General features: G+C 42.5%; 1 protein-coding gene across 4 annotated transcripts in view; it reads right to left on the reverse strand.

Moving 5' to 3' along the window:
• The window catches only part of AKAP7 (A-kinase anchoring protein 7), a 152,264-nt gene that overhangs the window by 30,761 nt on the left and 99,518 nt on the right, over nucleotides 1-21,985 (reverse strand). For 2 of the 4 annotated variants that reach the window (XM_029054143.2, XM_029054142.2), the window contains exon 8: nucleotides 2,170-2,238. The exons of the other annotated variants lie outside the window; for them this stretch is intronic. In XM_029054143.2, the coding sequence (XP_028909976.1) occupies nucleotides 2,170-2,238 (69 nt within the window). The remainder of the gene's footprint in view (nucleotides 1-2,169; nucleotides 2,239-21,985) is intronic. 4 annotated transcript variants of the gene reach the window in all.

Below are 21,985 nucleotides of genomic sequence, written 5' to 3' on the forward strand. Positions count from 1 at the left end.
TAGGAGTGTGCTTTTGTTTTCCTAAGAAGAAAGAAGAAAAACTGCCTATTCATTCTGTCTCCTAAAATCTTGGGTTAAGATAGATTTCTTCAAGTAGCTCATAGGAGTTGATCCTATGGGCACATGGTGCATATTTCCATTAGCTGATGTGGAAAACCTGGAAAGTTTGGAACACAGATCTGAGGTGCTCTGCTTCCAGGCACGCTTCCAGGGTTGGAGGGAACAAAAGAGATCCTTGCCAATTTTCATCACCAGGAAAATGAAAGTAGAGGATGAAGACTAGGCAAAATTTTTTTTCACTTTGTCAACAAAGTTCAGACCTGCAAAGCCCTACTCCAGTCTTTGATTCTCTTTTGACTGACTCCAACCTGGACCAGATGGTCAATGAATGAAAGAAATGCTCACTTAGTTCGGAGTTGACACTTCCAAACTCACCCTGCCCCTAAGCTAACCCGACTGAAACCAAGTCCCTGAGGCAGAAGTCCTAATGCAAGATTCCAAGGTGAGGTATCTGAGGATGCGAGAGGATAGTCTCTCCCCTCCCACTCCAGGAAAATAACGAGCTTCACTTCTGGTTTGACAGAACAGCACTCCAAACTGCAGTGGGGAAAAAAGCCTCCCTCATCACCCCGACAATCAGCAGCCTTCCCTCAAACCAGGATCCTCACCGCACCTGAGGGCTGCCCAGCTCTATAGACACTGCCTCTGCAGGTCCCCTCCCAGATGCATTGGGATCCTGCCGTGAGAAAGCACCAAAGTTCACTGTATTTCCCCGACAGAATCACTAGAAAGTTAGGAACCTGTCCCTCTGGTCCTGTTAAAGACAACCATCAGTGCACATTTCATACCATCTGTTCTGCCCTACTTTCTCCCCATAATTCACCCATTAGCATTCGACCCGGCTAGACTACTGTGTCAGCCTTCTCTCTGACCTCCCTTCCTCCTCTCTCACCCCGCTCCGGTCTATTCTTCACTCCGCTGCCCGGCTCATCTTCCTGCAGAAACGATCTGGGCATGTCACTCCCCTTCTTAAACAACTCCAGTGGTTGCCTATCGACCTCCGCTCCAAACAAAAACTCCTCACTCTAGGCTTCAAGGCTCTCCATCACCTTGCCCCTTCCTACCTCTCCTCCCTTCTCTCTTTCTACCGCCCACCCCGCACGCTCCGCTCCTCTGCCGCCCACCTCCTCACCGTCCCTCGGTCTCGCCCGTCCCGCCGTCGACCGCTGGGTCACGTCCTCCCGCGGTCCTGGAATGCCCTCCCTCCTCACCTCCGCCAAACTGATTCTCTTTCCCTCTTCAAAACCTTACTTAAAAATCACCTCCTCCAAGAGGCGTTCCCAGACTGAGCTCCTCTTCCCCCTCTACTCCCTCTGCCATCCCCCCTTTACCTCTCTGCAGCTAAAGCCTCATTTTCCCCTTTTCCCTCTGCTCCTCCCCCTCTCCCTTCCCATCCCCACAGCACTGTACTCGTCCGCTCAACTGTATATATTTTCGTTACCCTATTTATTTTGTTAATGAATTGTACATCGCCTTGATTCTATTTAGTTGCCATTGTTTTTACGAGATGTTCTTCCCCTTGACGCTGTTTAGTGCCATTGTTCTTGTCTGTCCGTCTCCCCCGATTAGACTGTAAGCCCGTCAAACGGCAGGGACTGTCTCTATCTGTTGCCAACTTGTTCATCCCAAGCGCTTAGTACAGTGCTCTGCACATAGTAAGCGCTCAATAAATACTATTGAATGACCCATTGATTCCTTCATCTAGCTAAGTGTGAGAATAGTCCCTGTTCTCTGATGAGCATCTGTGAAGGCTATAAACCCACCTTCCTTAAGCCAATAAGACGGGGATATAACTGAGAAAAAAACCACAGTGAAACAGAATATGACTTGTTTCAACTCTAATTAGGTCATCATGTGTTTGCCTAGTAGTTCTAGCACAGAGAGGTGGTAATAATTCAACATTTCCTTTAATGCTAATCCTTTTTGGAAGAAATTGGTGTTTTGACATGGATTTGACATTCTAACAGGATTTCCTCTGGAAGACTGGCTGCTTGAAAAACTTTCTGTTGTCACTAAATTTTAACCACAAATAAATTCCACCACCACCATAGCCACCAGCAGAAACGCAGGGAAAAGATGGGGGGTGAAAAAAAGTCACTTGACTCTTACCACTTTGCCAGGTGGCTATATCCCTCCTGTATCCTTGAAGTACTGCTGAGTTCGTGCTTCTCAGCCCACCTGCATTTTGAGAATGACACCCACAGATTCAAACTTTCACCTTCAAAGTGCTTTAATTATTCACAGATGCAACCATCCCGAACATAACTGTATCCAGACCCTATCCCCCAAAGGAAGGACATGGGGCATGCCAAGAATATTGTAGTTCCTCTTCCTCAATCACTCACTCACTCAATGAATGGCATTTACTATCTGCATATATATTAATGTTTGATTCTCCCTCTGGACTGTAAGTTCACTGTGGGCAGGGAATGTGTCTGTTATATTGTTTTACTGTACTCTTCCAAGGGCTTAGTACAGTGCTCCGCACACAGTAAGCGCTCAATATGCCAATCAATTAGACACCAAATAAATACGAATGACTGATTTACTGAGCACTTCCTGTGTGCTGAGCACTGTACTAAGCATTGTACGGTTTGGGAGAGTACAATATAACAATATAACCGAGCTTACAATCTAGAGGCGGAGACAGACATTAATATAAATAAATAAAATTTCAAATAGGATTGCCTAACTGATGGAGCACTTACTGGGTGCAGAGGATTTCACTACATGCTTGGAAGAGTGCAGTACAACAGAATTGGTAGATAAGGAGCTGACAGTCTCGAGGGGGTGACAGACATTAAATAAATTACGGAAATGTACTTAAGTGCTTTGGGACTGAGGGTGCTGTCTATGCAGAAGGGAGACAGATGGGATTTTAATAAGGCTTTGAAGATTGGGAAAGTGGTGGTCTGTCATATGAAAGCGCATGGAGTTCCAGACCAGAGGGAATTCGTGGGCAAGGGGTTTGGCCCCGAGACAGATGAGATTAAGTTAAAGTGAGTAGATTGGCATTAGAGGAGGAAAATATGAAGGCTGGGTTATAGTAGGAAATCAGCAAGGTAAGGTGGGAGAGGAAGAGAGTTGATGGAATGCTTTACAGCACGTGATAAAGAGTTTCTTTTTGACGTGAAGGTGGGTGGGAAAACACTGTAGGTTTTTGAGGAAAGGGGACATGTGGACTGAACTTGTTTAGAAAAATGATCCGGGAAGCAGATCATAGCATTCAATCAATCAATCATAATTATTTAATGCTTACTGTGTGCATTAATTCACTCATTCAATTTTATTTACTGAGCACTTACAGTGTACAGAGTACTGTACTAAGCAGTTGGAAAGTGCAAGACAGCAATAGAGACAATCCCTGCCCACAACAGGCTCACAGTCTAAAGGTGGGGAGACAGAAATTAATACAAACAGGCATCAATATAAATAAATAGAATTATAGATATATACATAAGTTCTGTGGGGTGGGGAGGTGGGAAGTGCAAAAGGAGAAAGTCATGGTGAGGTAGAAGGGGGGGAAGCTGAGGAAATGTAGGGTTTAGTCTGGGAAGGCCTGTTGGAGGAGGTGCACCTTCAGTAGGGCTTTTAAGGGGGGGAGAGTGATTGTCTGGCAGATGTGAGGAGGGAGGGCATTCCAGGTCAGAGGTAGGACGTGGGCCAGGGATCAACGGTGGGACAGGCGAGAATGAGGTTAGCAGCAGAGGAGCTGAGTGTGTGGGCTGGGATGTAGAAGGAGAGAAGGGGCGTGAGGTAAGAGGGGGCAAGGTGATGGACAGCTTTAAAGCCAATAGTGAGGAATTTTAGTTTGATACAGAGGTGCCTAGAACTGTACTAAGTGCTTGGGATAGTACAGTGGTACTAGAACTGGTAGACACTTTCCCTGCCCACAGTAAGTTTACAGTCTAGAGAAGTCAAATATAAATGAATGAATTGTAGATATGTATAGAAGTGCTGTGGGGCTGAGCGAGGGGTGCAAATCCAAGTCCAAGGGTGACTCGGAAGGGAATGGGAGTAGAGGAAATAAGGGTTTAGTCGGGGAAGGCCTCTTGAAGATGAGGTGCTTTGAATAAGGCTTTGAAGGTAGGTAGATTGTCAGTTATGAAGAAGGAGGGCTTTCCAGGACAGAAGTAGGATGTTATTACTATTATGTGGGTGAGAGGTCAGCGGAGGGATAGATAAGATCGAAGTACAGTGAGTAGGTTGGGATTAGAGGAGTAAAGTGTTTGAGTTGGGTTGTAGCAGGAAAGCAGCGAGGTGAAGTAAAAGGGGGCAAGGTGATTAAGTACTTTAAAGCCAATGGTAAGGAGTTTCTGTTTGATGTGGAGGTGGATGGACAACCACTGGAGGTGCTTGGGGAGTGGGGAGGCATTATAGAAAATGATCTGGGCACAGAGTTAAAGTATGGACGGGAGTGGGGAAAGATGGGAGGTAGAGAGGTCAGTAAGGAAGCTAATGCAGTAATCAAGGCAAACTAGGATAAATGCTTGGATTAAGGTGGTAGCAGTTTGGATGGAGAGGAAAGGGAGGATTTTAGTGATGTTGTGAACATTGAAACCAACAGGATTTGGTTGACAGACTGACTAAGTGAATTGAACGAAAGAGATGAGTCAAGGCTAACACCAAGGTTATGGGCTTGTGAGACAGAAGTATGGTGGTGCTGACAAAAGTGATGGGGAAGTCATAGGAGGAGGACAGGGTTTGGGTGGGAAGAAAAGGAGTTCTGTTTTGGACATGTCAAGTTTGAGGTGTTGGTGGGATATCCAAGTCGAGATGTCCTGGAGACAGGAGGAAATGTGACACTGCAGAGAAGGAAAGAGATCAGGGCTGGAGATGCAGATTTGGGAATTGTCTGCATAGACAATTGTTGACGTCTTGGGAACGAATGTGTTCTACAAAGGAGTGGGTAAAGATGGAGAATAGAAGAGGACCCAGAACTAAGCCTTAAGAGATTTCCAGTGATAGGGGGTGAGAGGCAGAGGAGGACCCCACATTCCTCCCAAGATGAATGTGGTTAATTCTCTAAAACTTCTTCCAATCAATTTGGCACATGGCACCAAGACAGCACAGTGGGTAAGATTAACATCTATCCTGCAAGGTAGGCAAAGGGAAGGTATTCCACACTACAATACCCCAGTCCTCCCTGCAGCAATGAGGAACAAGAAATAAAAAAAAAAGAACCAGGGCACTTGTTCTTGGGGAGGGGAAGAAAGGGGAGAAAAAGCAAAATTTTCAAAGAATCAAATGAGGAAACTGTTGGGAAGAAATAACGGGCAGGGGGAACACACCAAGTGAGAAGGAGAGGCAGGTAAGAAGCAAAGAACGATTGTCTTGCATCCCTGGGTTCATTTCTGGGTAGATTCAGACACTACATCATTTTTGCTCCCTTTCTAAAGTGTGGAAAAATGTGTGACCTAAATATACAGTCTGGACCCTTTCTGGGAAGCCAGTAAGAGTACGCCCAGCAGCTTGCACTAGGCTCAGCTCAGAATAAGGCAGGGAATCCCTGCCAGATAAGGGGAGGGGGAGGGCAGGAAGGAGAAGATGGGGAGGAAAAGGAGAATGAGGAAGAAAAAGAGGAGAAAAAGTGGGAAGGGGAGGAGGAAGGGTAGGAGGAGAAAGAGGAGCTCATTTTGTTCTTCCAAGCAAGTAAGGGTGAACTCTGGTGTCAAGACATGGGAAGGAGGGTAGAGGATGAGGATTTGGAGCAAAAGTCCTGGCATAGCAGATAAGAATGAATAGGATGGGGAGGGGGAAGAGGAGAAGAAAGCCAGAGGAGGAATTCCCCACACCCACCTAGCTGAGGATGGCTGATTTGGTAGGTATTTTTCAGGGAGGAGTTTATCAAAAACCAATAGAAATTTTTCAGGAACTGCAAGTCATCTTGGCAAATATTAAAACTCTGCTAATAAACTGTGATTATTAGTGTCAGACAGCAGGACTGATGCTAGGAATGACTATTGATCTTATCAAATCATGAGGAACTGTAGTGTTTGAAAAAGTGTTACCACATTTCACTTTCATATTCCTCTTTTATAGCTTGGACGGTTCATTTTAATTAACCCCCAAGCTCTAAAGGCTACCTTCCTCCCAAGCATTTTGTGTGTATGACCTGGGAAAACTTTGAATTGGGTGGATAGGTCATTTTCCCAGCGAAGAAGTATCAGGTTTTTAACATTTATCTGTGCCTGGTCAGCTTCTTGAGAAACGAGAATCAGGAAACACAAACCAGATACAGAAATGTGAATGATCTGGTCTAGATATCATGAAATTCTGTCAGTCTGGGCTAAAACTGAATTTAGCAACTGTGAGACAGAATTTTGACTAAATTTTCTCAAGGACATTTGACTAGATACAGACACAAAATGAAGAAATTTCAATACACTTTTCTCCAAATCAACTTATACTTGCTACGCCCCAAACAGATGTGGAATTTGCTTGACTTTCATTTTGAGATATTCAGCTGTCAGGAATACAGGGAAGCTACTTCATTACTTTGTTCGAAATGGTCTCATGACCACCCATCTAAATTAACTCCATAAAGAACAAAGCTGAGGATCGCTTACAATACTCAATAAACATAAAGTCTTCTTTTACATCCAGGTTGAACTCACTCTATTATTATTGAGCACTGCCTTGGAAAGATGCTAGCTTGCTGTTAACATTGAGTCCACCTCTTTCTACAAAGGAGAGGAACGTTCATGGTTTGAAAAGCATCTAAATTGAATCGTGATTATTAGTAACCAAATCTGGTAATAAAAAATGAGCATTCAGCGTACCAGAAAAAAACATACAGATGGAAGTAGACTGAAAACCTATATTTCTACCCTGGAACAACGCATGTATTTTTTCCATTAATTGTTAACACCCACCCAGACCATTTAAGTAGTGCATAAAGGTTTGATTTTTCTGCTTCCTTGCTCCCTTCCCCCCAGATATAAACTCCCTGAGAAAAGCAGCAGCCACAGTAGTCAAAAGCTTAAAATATCACATTAAACAATCCCACACTTACTGATTTTTTCCTCATCTCTTGAGAAAGGAAAGCAGCAGAGCTGACCCATGGCAGATAGTGCTTTATTTTCTTCCTTGTCTTCTTGTCTGGTACACCCCAAACAGAAACTGCAGGCGAATGGACAAGCTGAGAGCAAACTGCTAATTCCACTCTAAGACACACACCCGGGGAGAGGAAAAGGGGAGGGACAGATAAGCAGGGGGGAAAGGAAGAGAAGAAGAAGGAGAAAGGAGGGAGGAAGGAAAGCTAAGAGAAAGAGGGAGAAAGAAGGGAGAGAGGGAAGGAAGGAGGGAAAGAAAGGTAGGGAGACTGCACGAGAGGGAAGAGGGAAGGGAATTCGAGGCTGTAGTGAACAAAAAAAGGCCCCTCCTCCTCGTCCTCTTGCTTAATGTGATTGCTTCAGGGCTGACGGTGTGCGGAAAAAAAAAGTCGTTTGTGCCGTATGCTCTCTCAACACTCACGCGACTGCTGTGCAATCGGCCTTACATGCGGATTTCTCTACGTGCACGCCTTAAAAACTGCAATTAAAGAGCACATAAACCTAAAAGGCCTACATCCAACCTTGTCCTCCAAAATGCAAACTGAAAATCTGACTTCCTGTGTATGTTAAAGTGGAAGAGCTCTCTTTTCATCAAGAGTTGGGAAAAAGGTCTGAAAGCTCAGTTTTGGAAGAACACCTTGCAATTAGCAGAGTTAGCAATTGTGGGAAAAGCCATGCTCAGGAAAACGAAGAGAGGAGAGAGCAACAATTCCATCATCCCCAGCATATCTTTCGCTAATAAAGTTTTCTGTAAGTTTGAGTTTTCTGAATAAAGGCTTCCTTGCAGTCCAACTTTGACAATACTGGCAATTTCATCAACACTGGGATGTTTAAAATTCCAGGATAGTCAATTAAAACATTAAGAAAAATCAGAAGATACACTGAAATCACAAAATGTTCTGAGATCAATTGAATTATTTTACTCTTGTATTTAAAGCAGCTTTGGAATTGGAACAGTGTCATGACTAGACACCTAATCCCTATTTTCCCTTTTGCATCATTCTCTTCATTCATTCAATCATACTTATTGATTGCTTACTCCGTGCAGGGCATTGTACTAATCATTTGGGAGGGTACAATGCAGTAAACAGACACATTCCCCACCTGCAATGAGCTTACAGTCTTGGGGGGCTGGGGGTGGAGGGAAGAGATAAACATTAATATAAATAAATAAATTTCAGATATGTGCATGAGTGCTGTGGGGCTGGAAGGGAGAAAGAGCAAAAGGAGTAAGTCAGGGCAACGCAGAAGGGAGTGGGAGAAGAGAAAAGAAGGGGCTTTGGGAAGCCCTCTTGGAAGAGATGTGCCATCAGGAAAGCTTTGAAGTTGGGGGAGAAGCAGCAAGGCTTAGTGGATAGAGCAAAAGCCTGGGAGCCTGGGAGTCTAATCCTGGTTCCACCACTCATCTGCAGTCTGACCTTGTGCTAGTCACATCACTTCTCTGGGCCTCAGGTACCTCATCTGTAAAATGGGGATTGAGACTGTGAGCTCCACGTGGGACAAGGACTGTATCCAACCTAACCTGTATCTACCTCAGCGCTTAGAACAGTGCTGGACACAAAGTAAGCACTTAACAAATGCCATCATCATCATCCTGAGGAGGACTTAGAATGCAAAGAAGGCATATAGAAAGTATAGAGGACCTATAGAAGATCTATAGAAGATCAATCTAGATTGGGGAAATAACATCTGCCATGGGAAAGAGATGGGGATAGGGATCAGGTTCGAAGGACCAGTCAAAGAGTTGCTTGGGAGGTGTGGAAAATGGGAGGTAGGATGTAGGGGAGCAGGCAGCATCACCTTCATGAATCACTGGTAACTACTGAGTATTTACTGGGTGCAGAGCACTGTACTAAGCACTTGGGAGAGTGCAATATCACAGAGTTGGTAGACACATTCCCTGCTCACAAGGAGCTTACAAAGGCATAGGATGGTAATGTCTATTTTTACTTACTAACTGGGAAATAAGGATATACTGTATGACAGAAAGAAAATGAGGAATTTGATTAATGAGATGTAATGCATTGTTTCATTCCATGAGTCAAGTTATTGACAGATATTAATTATTTTTTTAATCTTATCAATTTCAAAGTGATGATGCAAATTTAATATTCAATTAAGATTTAAGAATAGCTTTCAAATAATAAGAGGAAGATAAATAAGCATCTCCATATGTCATTTAAAAGAATATCAGGTAACTCCCGGCATTTTCTGCAGTATAAGCAAGTGGATCAGCAATTTAATTTCCCAGGATTAGAAACACACAGTAAGGCTGTGTTTTATCAAATAGAGGGTGTTTGACTGTAAGTTTAAAATACCAGCTGAAGTCATTCAGATTGAACTGAGGATTTGAATATTTTGAATTTTCTACTTCCATATTGCATTTAAATACAATTACAGAGACTCAAAAAGTAAATGTAAAGGTACAAAATCCGAGATGCAAAGATGCAAAAATCTCAGAGATGAATTTTGCTGACTCCCAAACAAGGACACTTACATTTTAAACAGGAATTCTATATTCAGCTTTTCTGGGAGCATCACAATCACCACTCTGGACTTCATTATTTGGTTACTAAAAAGTCATTCAAAATTGCTAAGTATTTTTTTTTCCAGCTCGTAATATCATCAGCCCATGCACTTAATAACGCAAGTTCTTTCTAGCTCTAGATATAGGTGTAGTCCTAGATCTGGACATAGATTTATATATGGATAAGGAGAAAATAGATTTAGAATTGAAGGAAAGAAGGATGCATTCATGTGAATGCTCTCAGCCTGTAGAAGGAATACCTGAAGGATATGAACCATGTTCTTATCCTGAAATGAATTACTGAGGAACCTCTCCAGAGCAGTCAGTAAGAAAAGAGGCATTAATCAATGTTTAAAGTGAGAGTGAACTTTGGTGAACTTTTAGACTCCATTACAGGAGATCATTTGACTAGATGTCCCACTTTAGGTGGAATGGGCTCTGAAATGACACAAAAAATAGGGCCAGCATGAACCCCCAAGTCTAGCTGTGAGCCCATTATTGGGCAGGGATTGTCTCTATCTGTTGCCGAATTGTACAAGCGCTTAGTAGAGTACTCTGCACATATTAAGTGCTCAATAAATACTATTGAATGAATAGCTAAAGTGTCAGAGATAGAAGTAGCCGGAGAATTCATTCAATTGTATTTATTGAGCACTTAGTGTGTGCAGAGCACCATCTAATTACTTGGGAAAGTACAATACAACAATAAACAGTCACGTTCCTTGCCAACAGAGAGTTGACAGTCTAGAGGGGGAGAGAAAGACATCAATACTAATAAATACAATTACAAATAAATACATAAGTGTTTTGGGGCTGGGAGGGGGTAAGAGCAAAGGGAGCAAGTAGGAGTGACACAGAAGGGAGTGGGAGAACAGGAAAAGTGGGGCTTGGAAAAGATGCTGTAAAAGATGTCAACTCCTCAATAGACTGTAAACTCCTTGTGGGCAGGGATCATGTCTACCAAATCTATTGTGTTGCGCTCTCCAAAGTGCATAGTACATTGCTCTGCACCTAAGTGCTAAATAAATACCTTTGCTTGACTAACAGCCAAGGAGCAGTGGTGGTGATATTGCCTCCCCCCAATACTCCTGACTCCCACTGTGCATGTCTGTGTGGGAGTGGTGTGCACCCCACAATTTGTAAGGGGGTCATCTCTCTGCCCATATCTGTCTCTCTTTTTCTTGTCTTCTTTCCTGTTTGTTTCGGTATCTGACTTGCTTAGCTGCTTCTCTCTCTGTGAACCTGTCTGGCCGTGACTATTTCAGATCTTTTTAATAATTAATAGTAATTATGGTATTTGTTAAATGCTTACAATGTGCCAGGCACCGTACTAAGCGCTGGGGTCAGTACAAGCAAATTGGGTTGGACACAGTTCCTGTCCCACATGGGACTCACAGTCTTAATCCCCATTTTACAGATGAGGTAACTGAGGCACAGAGAAGTGAAGTGACTTGCCTAAAGTCACACAGCAGACAAGTAGCATAGTTAGGATTAGAACCCGTGACCTTTTGACTCCCAGGCCAGCATTCTATCCACTACACCACACTGCTTCTTGATTCTATTTATTGCTATTGTTCTTGTCTGTCTCCCCCGATTAGACTGTAAGCCCGTCAAAGGGCAGGGACTGTCTCTGTTACCGATTTGTACATTCCAAGCGCTTAGTACAGTCCTCTGCACATAGTAAGCGCTCAATAAATACTATTGAATGAATGAATGAATGCTTCACAATATTTTTAGTTGCCAATATTCCTGGTCCATGGCCCCATCTCCTGGGAAACTTGCCCCCAAGCCCCATAGAGCTTTGGAAAATATAATCAATATAAAAGTCATTTAAACAGGATGCACAATGACCTATACACATAGACAAACACACACACATACACAACTTTAATCAAGAACATCCCCTGATGATCATAACATAATAGCTTAGATATGGGCTGATATTTGCATAGTAAATAAGAAATGGGTCTATTTATGAAAAGGAAGACACTAAAGTAACTAAAAACAGCTAAATCCTTTCTGATTGTCAGTGGCAAATCATTTGTGCTGTTTGTTTAAATTACTGGAATAAAGTACCAAGATCTAGGATTACTCATATGAACCTTTTATGATTCATTATTGGTATATTGTTTTATTGCAGGGGACACTGAAGTTACAAAAAAGCAAGTTTTAAAATATTAGATGATAAAAAGAACAAATAGGATACAACTTTATCACAGGTGATTTTTGCATATATGTGATTAAATAGATCAGAAAACACACAGTAAATTTCTTATGGTATTTATTAAGTGCTTACTATGTGCCAGGCTGTACTGTGTACTAAGCGCTGGGGTAAATAAAGGATAATCAAGTTGGACATAGTCCCTGTTCCACATGGGCTCACAGTCTTAATCCCCATTTTACAAATCAGGTAATTGAGGCACAGAGAAGTGAAGCAACTTGCCCAAGTTCCCACAGCAGAGAAGTGGCAGAGTCGGGATTAGAACCCAGGTCCTTCTGCCCCCCAGGCCCCTGCTCGATCCACTGGGTCATACTGCTTCTCTAGGCCATGCTGCTTCTCAATAAATACCACTGATTGATTGACTGATTGATAGCAGAAAATCAAGACAGAACATTGTAGTTTCAAAAAGAATGCTAAGGCCTTTGGTGAAAGGCTAAATGCCTGGGCTACCCTCCTCACTGGAAAGGAAGAAACTTAAGCCTATGACATAATGATCAACATAGGGTTGCTCTGCTTGAGTAGAGGCACAGTGGGGAGCATTTACATCACCATAATGAAGTCACAATAGTGATTGGAGTAATCGAGAAGGAGTAATATGGATTGAGCGGCTACCTTTGTGCAAAGCACAGGCCTACGAGTTGGGAGAGAATGCACAGGAGGGAGTTAGACATGATCTCTACCCCTCGTGGAGATCTAAGTCTAAAAGTATCATCTATGAATCAATGGCATTTATTGAGCATTTACTGTGTGCACAGCTCTGTTCTAAGCACTTGGGAGAGTAATAATAATATTTTATTATTGTGGTGTTTGTTATTATTATTGTTGTTATTAACAATAATAATAACGGTACTTGTTAAGCACATACTACGTGCCAGGCACTGTACCAAGAGCTGGGGTGGATTCAAGCAAATCGGGTTGGGTACAGTTTCTGTCCCACTGTGGGGCTCACAGTCTCAATCCTCGGTATACACATGAGGTAGCTGAGGCACAGGGGAGTGAAGTGATTTGCCCAAGATCACACAGAAGAAATGGTGGAGCCAGGATAAGAACTTGTGACCTTCTGACTCCCAGGCCCGTGCTCTATCCATTATGCCATACTATGTGCCAAGAACTTTTCTAAGCACAGGGGTAGATCCAAGATAATCAGGTTGGACACAGTTCCTGACCCACTGTCGGACTCACAGTCTAAATAGCAAGGAGAACAGGGATTGACTCTCCACTTTACAGATGAGGAAACTGAGGCAAAGGGAAGTTAAGTGAATTGCCCAAGGTCATAAAACAGACAGGTGGCAGAGCTGGGATTAGAACCCATGTCCACACTGCTTCTATACAGTAGAGTGTAATCCAACAGAGTCAGCAGACACATTCCCTGAGTTTACAGTCTAGAGACTGTGTTAGTGCCATCTATAAGCATATGAGAGTCTGAGTGGGGAGAAGGGACTGGAGGCAGACACGCTGGTGGAAGATAGCAGGGCCGGGATTCTAGGGAGGCAATGAGGCCGGCAGTCCAGTGCTCGGGCTCACCGACAATGTGTGGGAGTAGTTTTCACCCTCAGCCCGGCGTGTACACAGCATGCCAGCAACACGGACCCTCGGGGATCTCTCGGGGTACTGGGGGATCAGGGGAAGGAAACAGGAGCTTAAGGAAATGGACTCTGTCTCTCCCATACACCTGGGGAGAACCTCAACCTTCAGTGTTTTCATCTTCAAATAATAATAATAGTAGTAATAATAATATGTTACATATACAATATAGTACATTAGCATACCTTATATATTATATATTAGTATATTATACAGTGTTAGTATATTGTATTTATTATTATATTGGTATCATAAGAATCATAATTGTTATTATCATATTTGTTAAGTGCCAAGCACTGTACTAAGTGCCAAGGTAGATACAAGTTCATCATGTCAGACACAGTCCCTGTTCCACATTGGACTTAGAGTTAAAAGTAAGAGAGAGAACGGGGATTGAATCCCCACTTTTCAGATGAGGAAACTGAGGCAAAGAAAAGTTTAAGTGACTTGCCCAAGGTCACCCAGCAGGAAAGTGGCAGAGCTTGGATTAGAACCCAGATCCTCTAACTCTCAGGCCAACGTTCTTTCCACTTGGCCATGGTGATCCTCAGTATACAGGATGGATGGAAAAACTGTTAAGACAAGTTTAATATCTGATTGGGCTGGCACAGGGTGGAAACCAATGATCTCTTTTTCTTTTTTTTTATGGTATTTTTTAAGCGTTTGGTATGTTTCAAACATTGTCCTAAATGCTGGAGTAGATATAAGTCAATTAGGTCAGACAGAGTCCCTGTCCCTTATAGTATTGACAGTCGAAGTAGGAGGGAGAACAAGGTACTGTATCCCCATTTTACAGTTGAGGAAACTGAGGCCCAGAGAAGTCAAATGACTTGCCCAAGGTCACACAGCAAGCAACTAGGAGAGCCAGGATGAAGACGCAAGTCCTCTGACTCCAAGGCCCGGGCTCTTTTCACTAGGCCGCGCTTCTTCTTGTATCCTCTGCAGCAAGGCCTAGTGAAAAGAGCACAGGACTGGAAATCAGAGTACCTGGGTTTGAATCCCAGCTCTGCCACTCACATCTCGCATGAACTGGGGAAAGTCACAACTTCTCTATATCTCAGTTTTCTCATCTATAAAATGGGGATTAAATATGTGATCTCTCCTACCTGGACTGTAATCTCCATGTGGGAGAGGAACTGTGTCTCACCTAATTATCTTGCATCTAGCCCAGGGTTTAGCAGAGCGCTTGTCACGTGGTGCGCAATTAACAAATATCTTGTTCCCTATCCATGAGGAACTGTGAGAGCAGGAGGAAGAAAGTGGTAAGGAAATCCTAGTGTTTGAGCAGCCCTCATATAGTACAATCCATAATCTTGCACTGCCTTGAAATTAGGCAAAGAGATTGGGGTAAAAATGCAACTTTAAAATTTTTGTATTTATAGCACAGTATTTTCTCCAAGAAAGTAACCAGGCATCCTACACTAATAAATGGCAGACTGATGAATTAGAGGTGTCCAGTCAGTCATTTTTCAGGGACCATCACTGCCATCATAATAAAATTCTGAATCTTCAGGCTGTTCTTTTAAAGCTTGTTTGTTCAGAAAATAGAAGCTAAAATGCCAGTTCCTTATCCAGATTACATAGAGAACATACATTAACTGTGGGTTCTCAACACCAACAGTGCATACCACCGTCTTCTCCTTGGGAGACAATTTCAACTTTCCTGAGCATTATCTATTGATAACTTCCACTTGGGCCAGGCTTACAAACATTTCTGAATGAAAAAACGGATGGGGGAATTCTGTGGCCTGTCAGGTTGGTTGGCATCTCAGTGATGAGTGGCACCAGTTGTTAATAGATGAGGAGGCCACATATGGCTTGCACTGATTGACCAGTTTCCATCTGAACCTGTGGGTGTCACTCTGAAAAAATAAAAGACCCGGGGCAAAAGGGCAGAGGACAAGTACCCAGGACTACGTAATGGAAGGACCTGAAAGAGGAGCCTTTTTCTCTCCTGTCAGGGCTGTCAATTATTGGAGTAGAACAAGTGGGAGATGGCACATAAATCTCCTGCTAACCTCTGCCTTCATCAGACCCTTAGTAGAGGATTGCTGTGTATGGCAGGGGAGGGGAGGGCTACACAACAACTGGGCAACTTGCCAAATTATGACCCTCTCACAAATGTCGGTCAACTGGCTGGATGTGAGGATCGCTTTCGAGAAAGTCGGCTCACCTGTTGTGGTGCTATGGAAGGAACTGGAAGGGGGTGCAGAGAAGAGTAGCCAAACGATTAATGGGATGGTAAATGGGTACTCTGAGCAAAGGCTTAAGGAATTAGGATCCTTTGACTCAGGGAAGTAGCATCTCTTACTATGTTACAGTCCACACACTTCAGCCCTCTAGAACTAACTTGCTCACTGTGCCCTGATCTCATCTATCTCACACTGACCCCTTTCCCATGTCCTCCCTCTGGCCTGGAACTCACTCCCCCTCCATATATGCCAGACCACCACTCATCCCAAGTTCAAAGCATTATCAAGGTTGGTACTTGTTAAGTGCTTACTATGTGCAGAGCACTGTTCTAAGCGCTGGGGTAGATATAGGGTAATCAGGTTGTCCCACGTGAGGCTCACAGTTAATCCCCATTTTACAGATGAGGTAACTGAGGCACAGAGATGTGAAGTGACTTGCCCACAGTCACACAGCTGACAAGTGGCAGAGCCGGGATTCGAACCCATGACCTCTGACTTCCAAGTCCGGGCTCTTTCCACTGAGCCATGCATCTCCTCCTCCTTTCTTCCCCAGTTAAGCATCGACTCTCTCTCCTTTCTGCATCATCTCCACATTCGGAACAGTGTCCTTTGAAAAAATAGTATTCACCCCACCTTCATCCCACTGCACTTATGTACATATTTGTAATTTATTTCTTTATATTCATGTCTGTCTCCCATCCTAGACTTTAAGCTCTTTCTGAGCAGGGAACATGTCTACCAACTCTGTTCTGTTATACTCTCTCAAATGCTTAGTATAGAACTCTATACTGAGAAGCAGCGTGGCTTAGTGGAAAGAGCCCGGGCTTGGGAGTCGGAGGTCATGGGTTCTAATCCCATCTCTGCAATTTATCAGCTGTGTGACCTTGGTTAAGTCACTTCACTTCTCTGTACCTCAGTTACCTCATCTGTAAAATGGGGATTAAGTCTGTAAGCCCTATATGGGACAATCTGATGACCTTGTATCTACACCAGTGCTTAGAACAGTGCTTGGCACATAGTAAGCACTTAACAAATACCATCATTATTATTATTATTACTTTGCACACAGTAAGCACTCAAAAAATACCATTGATTGATTGATTGAATGACTGGAAGAGGAGCCTAAGGAATGACTTGATTACAACCTTTATGTCTCTAAGTGACTCCTTTGGGGAGGGTAATGACAGAATTAGGTAAAAAAAAATCACACACACAATGAAACATAATCAATCGGTCAGTGGTATTTATTGAGCACTTATTATGGTTATATGTTTATTATGCACAGAGTACTGTAGTAAGCACTTGGGAGAGTATAGACTGTAAGCTCATTGGGCAGGGAATGTTTTTGTTATATTGTACTCTTCCAAATGTTTAGTACAGGACTCTGCACACAGTAAGTGCTCAATAAATATGATTGATTGACTGACTAAGAGTACAAAACAATAGAGTTCACAGACACATTCCCTGCTCATTATGAGCTTACAGTCTGAAGGGAGGAAGTAGACATTAATATAAATGGATCATAACAATTTATAATATACAATTTGAATTATTATAAATTGTTATATTAATTTATTTAAAATCAAATGAAGAGTCAGAATTTTTTTTAATTATGGGAATGAATTCCTTGCCTTAGAATCACATTGTGTGTGTAAAAATGTTTCACATTGAAATGTTCCTATCATTTTTAGCATGCCTGAGTTCTCGGGCAAGAAAAATGTGTTCGATGCATTGAATGCACACCACAGACAGAAAGTTCTTCCTTTGTGGTTATCGTCTATTAACTCTAGCAATGCTAGAATCATGACTAAATATGAAATCTGTCTGAAATGGAGTCCAGGGATGCTTACATTATAGGTGGTCTGAAATTTGAGAGTAATCCAGTAATGCAGAGACTCATTTAAAATGTGTCTTACTTCCTTTATGGTAGAAAACACTACCATATCTCCAGCCTGCTGGAAAAGATGGGAGAATTAGGACAATCTCTCCTAGTGCTTAGAGGTAGAAAATTGGCCAGCCATGAAGATGAACACATGTTAAAGAACAAAAATAAATCAGGCAGAACTGAAAGAAAATTAGACAAAAGAATTAGAGAAAATCAGGCAGACAGCAAAAGATAGTGCTCTAGCTCTATTTTCTATTCCTTATTTGCTTTGTTTTTATGTTATAACCATGCATATTTTTGGGGTGTATGTATATTTATTATCTCTTGGGCTTGGTGAATTAATTGCTTTAGGTCTGAAGCCACTTTGTAATTTAGGCTGTGCATAGTTGACATTGTTCTTCAGTAGTCTCTCGGAAGGTCTCAGGTTAGAACTGAGAAGTTATGAGGCTTAGAGGAAAGAACTCAGTTATGGGAGTCAGAAGGCCTGGGTTCTAATCCTGACTCTGCCACTTGTCTGCTGTGAGCAAGTCACAACTTTTCTATGCCTCAGTTATCTCATCTGTAAAATGAGGATTAAGACTATGAGCCCAATGTGGGTCAGTGATTTTGTTCAACCTGAATGTCTCATATCTACACCAGCAGTTAGTACAGTGCCTGGAATGTAGTAAGCATTTAACAAATACTATCAAAATAAATTTGCCTTCAATAGAAAACATTGAGATTTCCCAGTAGTTTCCTTGGTCAGCTCTTCCCTTTAAAGATGATCATTTTGGTGGCATCAGTGAAGCTTAAAACAAAAGCTACTCATTTTCCCTTTTATATCTACTCCAACCCTTACTTTCCTTTCTCAATCAATTACACCACCATCCACCTGTCCTAGAAGCCCTGGCAACCTCAGCCTCCACCTTGACTCTTCACTCTCCTTCAACTCCCATATTCAATCTACTGTCAAATCCTGATGTTTCTTCCTACACAAAATCTCCTCAATCCATCCATTTCACTCCACCCAACAGCTACCACTTTGGTTCAAGTTCAGTTCATATCACAGCTAGATAATTTGCATTACCCTTTTCACTGGTTTTCCTCCTCCAGCCCTTCCCTCTCCAGTCTGTAATAGTAACAGTAGTGATGAAAAGTATGATAATAATAATTGGGAAGCAGAATGGCATCCTAGAAAGAGTCCAAGCGTAGATGTCAGAGGACCTGGGTTCAAATGTGCGCTCTGCCACTTCCCTGCTGCATGACTTTGGGTGAGTCATTTAACTTCTTGATTCCTGTATCAGTTTCCTTGATGATCTCCCAGCCTCCTGTCTCTCCCCACTCCAGTCCATACTTCACTCTGCTACCCAGATCATTGTTCTACACAAAATGTTCAGGCCATGTTTTCTCACTCCTCAAGAACCTCCAGTGGTTGTCCATTCACCTCCATGTCAAAACAGAAACTCCTTCCTCACAATTGGCTTTCAAGCACTCAATCACCTTGCCCCCTCCTACCTCGCCTCACTGTTCTCCTACTACAACCCAGCCTGCACACTTCACTCCTTAAATGCAAACTTTCTCACTATATCTCTATCTCATTTATCTCACCATCAACCTCTCATCTAAGTCCTGCCTCTGGCCTGGAATGCCCTCCCTCCTCATATCTGACAGACAATTAATTACTCTCCCCCCATTCAAAGCCTTATTGAAGGCATATCTTCTCCAAGAGTCCTTCCCTGACTAAGCCCTTTTTTCCTTTTCTTCATCTCCCTTCTGCATCACCCTGACTTGCTCCCTTTATTCATTCATTCATTCAGTAGTAATTATTGAGCGCTTACTCTGTGCAGACCCCTGTACTAAGCGCTTGGAATGTACAATTCGGCAACATATAGAGACAGTCCCTGCCCAATGACGGCCTCACACATCCTCCATCCCAGTCCCACAGGACTTACGTACATAGCTGTAATTTATTTATTTATATTAATTCACTGTGGACAGGGAATGTGTCTGTTATATTGTTACATTATACTCTTCCAAACACTTTGTACTGCACACAGTGAGCTCTCAATACAATTGACTGACAGAAAAAGATTGAAAATATTAAAGGCAGGTCATGTTAGTGAAGGTTCAGAGGGGGAGACAGTGCTGAGAGAGGGTGGGATGAGTAAAGAAAGAATAATAAATAAAACCACTTCCCTAGGTAACAGATGGCAGGATCACATTGAACTACAATGTGTGTGTGTGTGTGTGTGTGTGTGTGTGAGAGAGAGAGAGAGAGAGAGAGAGAGAGAGAGAGAGAGAGAGAGAGAAAGGAGATAAAAGATTCCCAGCTGTCATGAAACCCATTTCCTCCTCCAAAATTTTTGTTTCCCAGACTTTGTGCCTTTCCATACACCTCATATGTCTTTCATTTAGATAACCCTTTCCCTACATTCCTAGTTCTAAAACTAACTCTCCCAAGGCCCTTGGGCAAGCTAACATACTACTGATCATCTCTCCAATTTCTTCTCCCTAAATAAGGCCTCTCTGACAGCATGTGCAGGGGTAGAGTACAGAGACCAGGGTATCTTCGTGTAATTCTAATTTTGCCCTGTAAAACATTTAAACTGAATGTTTGGTTAAAATTGTTGGGTTCTGCTGAGATTATCCATTCCAAAAGTATTCAGATGGGCTGTAGTGAGTCATCCACTAGACTGTAAGTCCCTATGTCTAACAATTCTGTTTTATTGTACTCTCCCAAGCACTCCACAGTGAGTGTTCAATAAATGCCACTGATTGATCATTCAAAGTCACTCCCATTTCCGCTATAACTCGGTCTGTACACCAGTACTGAAGGAAAAAAGCATTCTGAGCTGAACACTTACATACTATTGGAAAATGTTTTTTTGATCTATTTACATGGTATTTGTTAAATGCTTACTATGTGTCATCTCTGTACTAAGCGCTGGGGCAGATACAAGATAATCAAGTTGGTCTTGGCCCCTGTCCCACATAGAAGTCACCATCTTAATCTCCATTTTACGGATGAAATAACTGAGGCACATAGAGAAGTTAAGTGACTTGCCCAAGGTCACACAGCAGACAAGTGGCAGAGCCAGAATAAGAACCCAGATCTTCTGACTCACAAGTCCATGTTCTTTCCACAAGGCCAAGCTATTTCTATATAGACAGCTAAAAATGAGGTCCTTCTTGAATATGGCTCATAGGTTAATGGATCAAGCAGACCAAAGGGCTTACAGCTCACTGTGAGCCAGGAACATGTCTACCAACTCTGTTACATTATACCCTCCCAAGCGCTTAGTACAGTATACTGCAAACAGTAAGTGCTCAAAAAATACCACCAATTGATCAATTGTTTCAATCTACTGGAAACTGGTAAACTGGTATATTACAACTCAGCTGAGTTAATAAAACAACATGTTATTCTAGGAGAACACTCAAGAGTCTTTGAAATCACTTTAGATGATTATCTTAATGTCATTAGTGAAATATAATGCCCACTTTAAATAAGTGTATAACCAATACATTCACCCATTGTTTTCATAATGGCTTTGAAGTCTAAGATTCTGAGCCTGCCACTTGTCAGCTGTGTGACTGTGGGCAAGTCACTTAACTTCTCTGTGCCTTAGTTACCTCATCTGTGAAATGGGGATTAAGACTGTGAGTCTCATATGGGACAACCTGATTACCCTGTATCTACCCCAGCGCTTAGAACAGTGTTCTGCACATAGTAAGCACTTAACAAATACCAACATTATTATTATTATTTTTCAAAAATAGAAAATTGCAGCCACTGCAGTCTGAAATCATGCAAAATTAGAGATTTATTTTAAAAAAAATTACAGGCATCACCACTGCCTAAAAATGGATCTATAAAGCATCAGTTGTTCTAGATATAATATGTATGAACCCTTACACACATGCAGACGGATGAAAAAATAACAGACAGGACCTCACACAACCTCAGGTCTGGTACAGGCTCTCACACATACTTGGATCTGGCACCTATTACAAACAGTTTTGTTGGTGGCCACAGGGAAGAAGGCCTGGGATTGGCAGAATTACAGAGGAGGCACTGGAGGAAGGGGAAGAAAGAATACTCTCTGTGTCAGCTTTTCTTCTCATAATTGCATTTCCAAGGCTGTCATCACACATTGGTTTTATCAGTCGCTCTCACATACCCGAATAAAATCTCACTTTCAATAGCAACAGCCTCAAACCTGAAAGGCACTTATGCATACAGATGACAAATTAAACAAATTACTGATAGCTTGACTAGAGAAGCAGGGTGGCTTATTGGAAAGAGCCCGGGCTTGGGAGTCAGAGGTCGTGGCTTCTAATCCTGGCTCTGCCATTTATCAGATGTGTGACTTTGGGCAAGTCACTTAACTTCTCTGCACCTCAGTTACCTCAACTGTAAAGAGGGAATTAAGACTGTGAGCTCCACATGGGACAAGCTGATTACCTTGTTTCTACCCCAAC

Source organism: Ornithorhynchus anatinus, chromosome 2 (genome assembly GCF_004115215.2).
Source record: "Ornithorhynchus anatinus isolate Pmale09 chromosome 2, mOrnAna1.pri.v4, whole genome shotgun sequence".
Taxonomy (NCBI): domain Eukaryota; kingdom Metazoa; phylum Chordata; class Mammalia; order Monotremata; family Ornithorhynchidae; genus Ornithorhynchus; species Ornithorhynchus anatinus.